At 52.1% G+C, this 10,920-nt stretch overlaps 2 protein-coding genes across 2 annotated transcripts; both read right to left on the bottom strand.

The window, feature by feature from the left end:
• Positions 1-370: 370 nt before the first annotated feature.
• LOC120848140 lies at positions 371-1,792 on the bottom strand. The gene has a single exon (XM_040220098.1). It carries the CDS (start codon positions 1,790-1,792, stop codon positions 371-373), a length of 1,422 nt encoding a protein of 473 aa, XP_040076032.1.
• A 4,791-nt stretch (positions 1,793-6,583) lies between these two features.
• LOC115328527 (uncharacterized protein K02A2.6-like) lies at positions 6,584-10,667 on the bottom strand. Its single transcript, XM_040220097.1, has 2 exons — positions 9,228-10,667; positions 6,584-7,001 (listed from the first exon to the last, which is right to left on the bottom strand). Exons 1-2 carry the CDS (start codon positions 10,665-10,667, stop codon positions 6,660-6,662), a joined length of 1,782 nt encoding a protein of 593 aa, XP_040076031.1. The 3' UTR covers positions 6,584-6,659.
• Positions 10,668-10,920: the final 253 nt, after the last annotated feature.

Below are 10,920 nucleotides of genomic sequence, written 5' to 3'. Positions count from 1 at the left end.
AGAGATTCGATGGTGACAAAAACCAGTGGCAGCGAATCCCGTCAGTGACACGAAAAGAGACCACCACCGGGTATTTCACAGACGCAAACTGACCTGACCGTTGTTGTTGTTGAAGCGATGTTTATTAGGAAATTGACGTTGTTGTTAGTTACGCTCTGGGCGCACTTGTCACTGTCGCTGGGAAAGGGAATTAAGGAAAAAAAGAGATAGAGGAGGAGAGAGGGGGAAGGGGGAAGAGGATTTCTTCAGAGTGTTGACTTTCCTACGGATTTTGATACAGAATTGCGATTCCTGGAACTCCCGAAAACCTCTGGATGTAAGATCTCTAAGAGCCCCAGGAGCTGCAAGCAACCCAAATCTCCTGGAAGCCTTAGAGGATCTCGAGGAGTTCCGCGTTCCTCAGGAAGCTGACTACACTCTTGAGTGCCTTGTCCGTAGTAGCTCGTGAGGCTCTTGGACGCAGGAGTTCTTCCAAGTTGGTACTAGGTAGCCCTATGCCGGAAAAAGCATCACGTAGGTTGGTGCGCTCCTCTTCGTGATCACTGCGGTGCAAGAGGAGATGTTCGGCGTCGGCCGTTTCCTCGCAGGTCTTGCATATGGGGTCAACATTGAGTCTGAAGCGACTTATCCACGCCGGGGTGAAGGCGCTTCCGGTCCGTAATCTGTGCATTACTGCGGCAGTTTGGCGGTCGAAGCCGCGCGGTACCCGAGCTGGGAAGGCACCCGCCACCACTACGGGGTCCGGATGCTGTAGTGCGATGGCTCTTCTCACAAGGAGCTTTGCGTCTGAGAAGCGGGGAACGGTTGAAAGGGGGCACTCGGGGTCCTTGTGAGCCCGCACCGCTAGAAAATCAACGACTTCATTGCCTCTAATGCCACAGTGGCTCGGGAGCCATTGGAAGGCAATGTCGTTGCCTTCTTGCTGAAGCTCGACCGCATCCTGCGCGATTGAACGGGCCAGGGGCGTTGCCCGTTCGAGCCTAGATAGCAGCTCGAGGGCTGATCTTGAGTCGCTCAGGATGACCCAGCGTAAAGCCTGTGTGCAGCCTGTCCGAATACCCCAGAGGGCGAGCCGTATGGCTGCTAGCTCTGCCGTGGTGGAGGATGCCTGGTGATCCAAGCGCTCACTGGTACCCAGAGCCGCTCCCTCGAAGAAAGCCGCTGCTGTTGCTGTGCCTCCGGAGGGGTCCACTGATCCGTCGGTGTACACTCGGGTCCACCCGTCGTTCTGGGTAACTAAGTGGTCTTCCGTGAGCTGCCTTGCTACGACCACTGCTACGTTCTTCTTGGACCGCAACCCAGGGATATGAAGGCTGATCCGCAGGGGGTGGGGATCTTTGTGCAGCTCTGGGAGTCGAGCGAGTGGTCCTGGTGTGCCAGCTATGTCACCAAGAGTGCAGAGGTGCGCTCCTAGTCTTGATTCAGCGCGCTCGGCGATCCTCATTAGGAGCGTGATGGTCGAGTCGCAGTTGCTCATTCGAGTCAGATGACCCAGCGCCCGTTCTTGCATGATGTTCTCTACAGAGTTAATCCTGGATTCTGTGAGCGTATGTCGAGACGAGGCTGTGCGGGGAACCCCGAGGCAAATCCTGAGTGCCACGCGTTGCGCTTGTTCAAAGTTTTTGAGCTGGTTGGCACTGAGTATGGCGAGAGGTAGGGCATACAATAGGCGGGCCAGGATGAGCCCCCTATACAGTTGCAGCATCATGTGAGATGAGGTTCCCCAATAAGTTCCGCCGAGCATCCGGAGGATGTTTGTATGGGTTCGCATCTTTTGAAGAACTTCCCTCATTGCTGGGCCTCACGATAGCCTTGAGTCCAACGTGACGCCAAGATATGTGGCCGTTTTCGCCAGTTTCACTGGAGTGTCCCCAATGCGTAGTGTGGGCATGAACTTGCTTGGACTCTTTGGAGCGTAGCACAGCTCAATCGTTTTTTCGGCTGATATTGCCAAGCCCAGTTGGTGGAGACGATACACTGCATTTGTCAGGGCTCGCTGGAGAGCGCATACCATACGTTGCCTTCTGTAGCTGGGGGCAGTGGACCAGAGTGCCACGTCGTCTGCATAAGCGGCCATGCTGATAGGGTACGCCGGCTCTTCTCCAAACCTTGCCGCCGCTGGGAGTGACGCGATGGCCAGAGCAAAGAGTAGTGGGCTAACAACGCTCCCTTGGGGAACTCCTCGGATGATTTCCCGGGGGTTGCTCACCGCGTTGCCTGCCTTTACACACATAGTGCGTTCGCTAAGAAACGCACAAATGTATTTCAGTGGACGTCCGTTTACCCCGAAACGGCGTAGAGCTGGTATGACGGCCTTGTGGGGGAGGGCATCAAAGGCTTTGCGGACGTCCAGAAAGACGGCCACCGCTGACCAATCCTGCGCTTTTGCCTCTTCCAGTGAGCTGACGATATCTCCCATTGCATCTACTGTGCTTCGATGGTGCCGGAATCCCGAAAAACAGTCCGGTAAAGCCCTTGCCCCTTGTAGGTGGTAAACAAGACGGCGTAGCACCATGCGCTCCATCACTTTCCCGAGGCATGATGTCAAGGAGATAGGCCTGTATGAGCTTAGCTGGTCTTGGGGATTGCCGGGCTTCAGCAGTGGTATCGTTGTTGCTACCCTCCAGGAGTCTGGCACTTTGTTGATGAGAGCTAGCATCGCTGGGAGTGCCGACTCGTTGACGTTTCTCAGGGTCTGGTTGGTGACTCCATCTGGTCCTGGTGACGCGCGGTGTCTGGGAAGGGAATCAAGGACGTAGTGCAGCTCGTGCAGAGTAAAGTCGGTGTCCGGTTGTTGCATCAGAGGTGCCGTGGGATGACGGAACTTGTCCCAATTCTCGGGGGGCGGTCCCACTGTCAGTACCAGCGGAACTTTAGTGAAAGTATCCGCGAGGAGTTCTACCATGTCCGTTGGTCGTAGGTTCATGGCCACGGCCATTCCTAGGACTGGGTTTCGGGGAATCGGGCGGCCCGCCAGTGTTCTCGACATCCTCCAAGCCCGGCTTCCTCCGGGTGGCCTGTCTAGAGTACTACGCTTGAGACGCCATTGTCGGAGCGCCAGTTTCTTCCCGTGTTTCCTGAATCTGGCATCCAGTCGCCTATAGGCCAGGATATCCTCCGGTTTTCCGGTGACCCATGACTTTCGCTGGGCTCGCCGTCTTCTCGCTCGGAGTTTAAGCCATTCGAGGTCAGGGTTAGGATGTGTTAATGGCACGCTGACTTCACGGGTGGCTTCTTTGAGGACGCACGACAGTGTTTCTGAATTGAAGGGAAATCCCCCCTCTAGTGCTTCTCCACGCAGTGTCCTGTAGTGGTCCCAGTCGACTATCTGGGAAGTCCTAAGGGGGACTTTTGGCGGTCTTCGAATGACAATTGGAAGGTGATCACTCCCCCAGCTGTCCGCCTGAGGGGTTGCACTGAGCCTCAGGGACCAAGTTGTGAAGGTGAGATCAATCACGCTTCCCGTCACTCCAGGGCGGATAAACGTCTGGCTCTCCCTTGTGATGTTCTTCAGGTCAAGTGCTTCGACCGTCGCCTGTAGCTCCCGTCCCCGTGGGGAGTCTTGCTTGTCTCCCCAAGACTGCGAGTACGCATTGAAGTCTCTGGCTACTATAAGGTCTCCCTTGGCTCGGACTCGAATGTCCGCAAGTACATGGGTGTCCCAGGGTGCGTTAGGGGCCACGTATACCGAGACGATGGTGAGTGGACGTCTTCTCCATTCCACCGTCACCGCCACAAACTCCGCACTCTCAGTGCATAAATCATTGAGGTCCACCTCACTTTGCGGCAACTCTCGACGCACTAGTAGTGCTGCCCGCGGAAACCCTCTTGCCACATATGGTTTGCTGGCGTACACTACATGATCCGCAATGCGCATGTCGCCGGCTGACATTCGTGGTTCTTGGAGAGCTACTGCATTGTGGGCGTTGTCCAATAGGTGTTTGCGGAGCTCAGGGAGTCGCATTCTCAATCCGTTACAGTTCCATTGAAAAACTGAGCAGGAGAGGGGTTGAAGATGCTTGGTGGTCCTCCTATTAATGTCTCCCATCGTGGATGAGTTGGTGTGGGCAGGCGAATGGTGGAAAATTGCTGTCCTGCAGCTTTGAGATCTGTGATTCATACTGGTGTATGAGGTGTTTGTGCCTTAAATTATCTGATGAAAGCGTTTTACGAAGCGTATACCATATAAATGTGTAGAGAGCTTGTGATGAACAGGGTTCCTTCCACTCCATTGCAACAGACTCACTTTCAATATCATCTGGCTCATCTGTTCGGTGCCATTTAGCTTTCGAGTTACAGTGAAGAAAATATCTGTACTGTCAAGTAAGGCTTTCTTGGAAACGCTCTAGCATAGCATTGCAATAATGGGTTCTACTGTGAGGACGGCTTTGATCACTTGATGAAGTGTTGATGTCTCTGACGTTGTGGCCAGTATCTTGCGAAGAGCACTGAAGAAATTGAGAACAAAACGAGCGTGTTGGTAACGGTAATTAGACATGAGGAAGATACATAGAAAGGGGGGACGGACAACGGACAACGTTGTCCGTCCCCCCTTTCTATGTATCTTCCTCATGTCTAAGCACTGAACATAAGTGGGATTATGGCTTTAAACACAGAGTCAGTCTTTGTTCCACTTTCTTGGTTGGGTCCCGTCATGTGCACGTTGGAGGTCTTATGTGAAGTGATGTTTTTGATGTGTGGTTTGTCCCAAAACGAAGGTTTCCTAGAAATTGGCACTGTAGTTGTTGCGGTACATTTAGCGGTGACTAGACTTGCAGGCGTGCTCTCTACGTCTTCGAGAGGGGGGAAGTCTTGAGGAGTCAGAGGCAGAGTATTGTTGACGGAGGCGCTAGATTCTTGTATGTTGTTTGAATTCGTTGTTTTGTTTGCCTGTCTTTTTGCATGCACAGCACTTTTTGCCTCACGAAATGTGGTGTTGTGCTCTAACTTGTACCTCGCTACTTCTGCCTCCCTTGCGCTCACTGGGCACTCAGGTGCGTTGGAGGCGTGATTTCCGTGACAGTTGACGCAGCACGGGTTTGCTTCGCACTTGTCTTTGTGGGATTGTCCACACCGAGAACATAACTGGGTTTCTTCTGCGCAGGCAGCTGCGATGTGGCCGAATTTGTGATACCTGTAGCACTGCAAGGGGCGTGCTCGGTAGGGAATTACTTCCCTTCTTACAAGACCGACATTGACATGTTGAGGAGCTACTTTTGTTGCGAACGACACTCGCACAACGGGTGATGTTTTGCCAAGGCGCTTCACTTTTGTTATGGAGGTGACTGACTGTAGTCGCGTTTTTATGTCGGTCTCTGTGCAGTCAGGGTCGATGTCTCGCAGGACGCCATAGCAATTTGTGTGGTCGCTAGGTAGAAAAGCACGCACCGCCAGTGCGCATAGCTTGGTTAGCTTCAGGAGTTCGGCTTTGAGTGCAGGCTTTTTAACGTCAACCGCAACGATATTACGAGCTTTGTTGATACGAACTACACTAACCATGTCTGGTGCGACGTTGTTCAGGTAGTCAGTCAGTTTAAATTTGCTGAGCGATGCAACCTTACTGGTGTCAGTTGGCATGCACAGTACGGTGAATCCGACTTGTAGGTTGGTCTTCTCTTTAGAATGCGATGCTGAGCTCTGGCTTGTCTTTCGTCTTTTCTTGCCATGAACGACCTCGTAGTCACCGTCGTCGGAGTGCAACTCGTCGTTAGTAGACACGATTGTCGATGAGGAACTGCTCATTGTATCAGCGGCGTAGTGTATGGGCGGAATCTCATAGCCGTCTTTGATGATCGTCGATGTGCTTGCCTGAGCTTCATCCATGTCGATGGACATGGGAGCGTTCAATGACTCGATGTTCGAGGTCATATTTGTTGATGTCCTGGCCTCCCCTCAGGAGGTCATTTGCGCACGAAGATCCTATGTCGTTCTGTGAGTTGTTAACCGCCGAATGTACTGTTTAGACACCCAATTTATCGGCTACGTAAGGAAAATTCAGAGACACGAAAAGGGTTACCAGCAGCGGTTTCGTCGTCGTCTTCTTCGGCCTGACCTGACCGATCTGGGCTGTACCATCAACACCCCAGAACGAGCACCAGATCGTCGAGTGCATACGAATGCGTGAGACTATTGATAACTTTTGTACACTTGTATTAGTTTCTTAGTGCTCTTCCTTCGTCTTGCTTTGTGTAATATAGCTTCATTCCTTTCATCGTTGTGCACTGATTTTTTCGCCAACGGTTTTACCCTGGACCGGGACAATTAGACGCTACTTGCAAGACAAACGCGAACACCTCGAGGGCCTTTAGGTATGTCCCCTTTGTTGTTGTTGTTTTTGTTTTGGCTGACTTGTTTCCGTGAGTCAGGGGAATTATCGTATCCGAAAGAGACACCCACAAAAGCCGAAAAAACGTCGGCAAGCGCTTTGGCGGCGTCTGCTTAGCACCTAGAAGTCGAACCGGCAAGGACGTGATCGCAACCTGGAAGGTGTGATAACTTGAGCAGACGACATTCCAACGGGCAAAGAGGGCTTCTTTATTGACCGTGCTATACTTATAGGCGCTTGTCACGTGACATCCGTGACCGGGGTGCGCACAGCCGATGCGCCGTGGTGCGCCGTGACTTGCAGCGCCACGCTGCTACATTCCTTCCCCCTCACATCAGCTTCGGAAGTCCTCCGGTTTGTACCTGTCCGGTGGACGCCGCACTCGCGTACTTCTTCTGGAAGTCGGTGCCTCAGTACAAGGCTCCGGTGTCGTCACTGGCGCACTTGTGGAACTCGGTGGTGGAAGCGGCTGCTGACGCGTCCGTGTAGCTTGTTGACTGCCGGCTTGAGAGTCCGCTGGCATAGCAGCAGAAGCAACTTGTGGCACCATCGGCTGGGTTTCTCGAGGCACCGGAACATCTGGGAGCGTAGGCTCCTCCGGCGTAGGCGGTGCAGCAAGGGACGTCGGGCTTGCAAGGCGGTCTCGGATGTGGTCGGCGTGTGTGAACCGCACAACCTGCGCCACTTTCACTAAATATGTCACAGGACTGACGACTTGAGTCACCACACCTTCTTCCCATGACACTAGCTCGCCTCGCACCGTTTTGACCAACACAGTATCACCCACAACAAAAGACCGGTTAGCACCTCGCGACGCATCACTCTGTTCCTTCAGGTGCTGCTGTTTGTTTTGCATGGCTTTTACAAAATCGGGTTTAAGCAAAGAAAGTTTCACTCGTGGCTGTCGCTTCAAAAACAGCTCGGCTGGAGTGCGACCAGTGGTACTGTTTGGGGTGTTTCGATAGCTCAGTAAAAAGCTATCCAAACGCTCGAGCAAAGAGTGTTTCTTGCCTCTCTGTTTCTCGTCTAACAATTGCTTCAGCAGAGTTTTTTTTGTGGTCTGCACGAGACGCTCTGCTGCGCCGTTGGAGGCAGCATGATAGGGTGGCGTCTTAACGTGCTTGATGCCATTCACCCTCATAAACTCAGAGAACTCATCTGAAACAAACTGAGGTCCGTTATCACTCACCAGTACCTCTGGTAGCCCATAAGCCGCAAATACACTTCGCAATTTGTCGAGTGTTTTACCAGTAGTGGTGGAAGACATGGACCACACTTCGATCCATTTCGAGAAAGCATCCACCAGTACTAGGAAGACATGGCCTTCTTTAGCAGCAAAATCCACGTGTACTCGTTGCCACGGCTTAGTTGGATAGCTCCATGGCTGTAACGGTACAGGTGGAGCAGCGTTCTGAAAAGACTGACATACGCGACACTGTCGTACGTAGCTCTCGATTTCTAGGTCTAGCCCTGGCCACCATACAAAACTTCTGGCAAGCATTTTCATGCGGCTAGCACCTGGATGGTCCTCATGCAACAGTGCCAAAACCTGTGACTGCAGCTTTTCAGGTACAATCACCCTTGAGCCCCAGGTGACGCAGCCTTGCTCAAATGACAACTCGTCACGTCGTACATGGTACGGTTTTAGCTCTTCGCTACTTTGGGCAGGCCATCCGTTCAGAACGTAGTTAGCTACGCGAGACAAGGTCAAGTCACGTTTTGTAGCTCTAGCTACGTCTTCCGCGGTCAAGGGAGTACTGTCAAACAACAAAAGACACTCAGCAGGGTCGTCAGCTGTTGTCATCGGTCGTGGGAGTCTAGACAGAGCATCAGCCACCTCGACATCTTTTCCTTTACGGTACTTGAGTTTGTACCTATAGGCTGCAAGAATCATTGCCCATCTTTGCATTCGAGCTGCCGCTAGCGTAGGTACAGGCTTATCGTGCCCCAGTATCCCAAGCAGTGGCTGATGGTCTGTATAGAGAGTGAACTCCCTACCATACAGGTAGCGATGGAACCTTTTCAGACCAAACATCAGAGCTAGCGCTTCTCGCTCGCACTGCGCATAGTTCTTTTCCGCTGACGTGAGCGTTCGCGACGCGAACGCCACTGGGCGCTCTTCCCCTTCTGGTGTTACATGAAAAATGACAGCACCAATCCCGTACGATGAAGCATCACACAGCAATGCAATTGGCTTGTCTACGTCGTAGAACGTAAGAACCTGGCTGTTTACGAGCAACTGCTTCGTAGCAGCAAAGGCCTCGCTGCACTTCCGAGTCCACGACCACTTTTCACCTTTTTTCAACAACCGATAAAGCGGTTCAGCTACGCACGAAACATTCTTGAGAAACTTAGCGTAAAAGTTTAGCATCCCCAAATACGCCTTCAGTTCCGTTACGCAGGTGGGCTCGGGCGCTTCTGTGATAGCCTTTGTCATTGCTTCTGTCGGGTAAATGCCATCGGCACTCACCGTGTGACCCAGGTAGGTCACCGAGCTTTGGAAAAAACGGCACTTGTCCGTTTTCAAAGTGACATTGTAGTCACGAAGTCGACGCAAGACGCATTCCAGCGTCTTTTGACAGTCCTGGGTGTCCTTTCCAGACACGATGACGTCATCAATGTAGCATCCCACATGAGGTATGCCTTTAAGCACCTCGTCCATGAAGGACTGAAAAATGGCTGGCGCACTGGCCACACCAAACGGTAGGCGTTGGAACTGAAACAACCCCATGTGCGTGTTTATAGTCAAAAGTGGTTTGGACTCGGCAGCCAGCGGTACCTGCTGATACGCAGCAGAAAGATCCAGCACGCAAAACACTTTGCCACCTGCGATGGCAGTGTACAGATCTTCAGGTCGCGGCAGTGGGTAATGGTCGGTTTTTAGTACAGGGTTGATCGTTACCTTGTAATCCCCGCACAACCTGAGTGATCCATCTTTCTTGTGAATTACAACTACCGGAGTCGCCCACTCACTGTGACTTACGCGGCGTAAAACCCCGCTCTTCTCTAGCCTGTCCAGCTCTTCTCCAACCTTATCGCGTAACGCGTAAGGCACCGGTCTCGCCTTGCAAAAAACCGGCGTACAATCTTGTTTTAGAACTATCTTCGCTTGATAGTTGTTCGTGACACTAGACTGATTAGAAAATACTGTCGGGAACTTGTTACGCAGCGCTTCTATTCGGTGTGAATCAGTTACATGCTCCAGTGACATGACGCTTTTCCAATCAAGTCTGAGCCTCTCAAGCCAGTTCCGCCCCATGAGCAACGGCAATTTCTTGCCTTGGTTATCGACGACGATAACGGGCAGTTTCAAAGTCTGGTTTTCGTATGTGACGGAAACGTCACATTGCCCTTTTACCGGGATTCGTTCACCCGTGTACGTTTTTAGGTTTACCCGAGATGGCTCACACTTGACATAAGGGAACACGGTTTTCGCAACACTTTCAGGAACAATTGTTACAGCCGCTCCTGTATCAATTTGCATGAAAACGTCCGCCCCTTCAACATTGACTTTCACTTCATAACCCGAACGCACCGTGTTAAGGCAGTGATAGACGTCCAGTTCTGAATCGTCCTCCGAGCAGTCCACTGCATTCGCGTTCTTGGGTCCCTTTTTCTCGTTCGAGCACACTTTTTGCAAATGGCCTAACTTGCCACACTTGTGACACGTAGCATTCTTGTACCAACATTTGCTTGCCGCATGCGCCCTTCCACATCTTTCGCAAGACTTCTTGCTTTGCTTGTGTTTTCGAACGTCACGCTTATTGACGTTATCTTTCTGGTTCGCTCTTATCTCGTTCAACGACGCGTCTTTGCTTCCGGCGTGTAGTAACGCTGTCTGTCGTGCCGCCTGCTCTTGATCCAATGAGATCTTGCATGCCCTTTCGAAGGTTAAGCTTTCTTCGGCGAATAGCGCACGTTGCGTTTCTTCGCGCCGTATTCCCGCCACAAGCCTGTCCCTCAGAGAATCTTGCAGAAACTGGCCAAAGTCACACTTCCTTGCCAAATGCTTTAGCGCTACAATGAAATCTTCAACGCTCTCCTGTTCCTCTTGTACACGTCTGTTGAATTTGCACCTTTCCGCTATGACCGAGCTCTTCGGGCTATAGTGGTTTTTCAGCAAAACTTTCACTTCTTCGAACGACTTATCTCCCGGTACTGCCGGTACGACCAAGCTTTTCAGAACTTCGTAAGCTCGAGGTCCTATAACGGTCAAGAACACCGCTAGCTTCTTTTCTGGTTTGATGTCGTTTGCGCTAACGAAGTGCTCGAAACGCTCTAAATACGTGTCAAAATTCTGTTGTTTTTCGTCGTATTCGTCAAGCTTTCCAAGAGGTGCCATATTTCGGCAAACCGACGGTGTACTTATCGGTTGCTGGCTTCCGTCCGTCGTGTCCGCTCCGTCCGTCGCCCGCTTGAGATGCGATGACTGCGCTGCTTTGGCTGTCGCTGTCCGTTCAGTTGGCCCCGCTCGTATGGTGCTCGTCTGCTGCCGTCTGCGACGCTTCCGCTGGGCAGCGCGGGTGCGTTGTCATCCTCGTCGCCAATGTGATAACTTGAGCAGACGACATTCCAACGGGCAAAGAGGGCTTCTT

This window comes from Ixodes scapularis, unplaced genomic scaffold (genome assembly GCF_016920785.2).
Source record: "Ixodes scapularis isolate PalLabHiFi unplaced genomic scaffold, ASM1692078v2 PGA_scaffold44__24_contigs__length_19508400, whole genome shotgun sequence".
Lineage (NCBI taxonomy): Eukaryota > Metazoa > Arthropoda > Arachnida > Ixodida > Ixodidae > Ixodes > Ixodes scapularis.
This window is presented reverse-complemented; position numbering and strand designations above follow the sequence as displayed.

Bases quoted from the DNA above. Each gene is read 5' to 3' on its own strand.
- LOC120848140 (XM_040220098.1), bottom strand. From the start codon at position 1,792: ATGAGGGAAGTTCTTCAAAAGATGCGAACCCATACAAACATCCTCCGG.
- LOC115328527 (XM_040220097.1), bottom strand. From the start codon at position 10,667: ATGGCACCTCTTGGAAAGCTTGACGAATACGACGAAAAACAACAGAAT. The intron at 7,002-9,227 runs GTAACGATCAAC...AAAGTGGCGCAG, and splicing joins GGTTGTGCGGGGATTACAAG to GTTGTGCGGTTCACACACGC.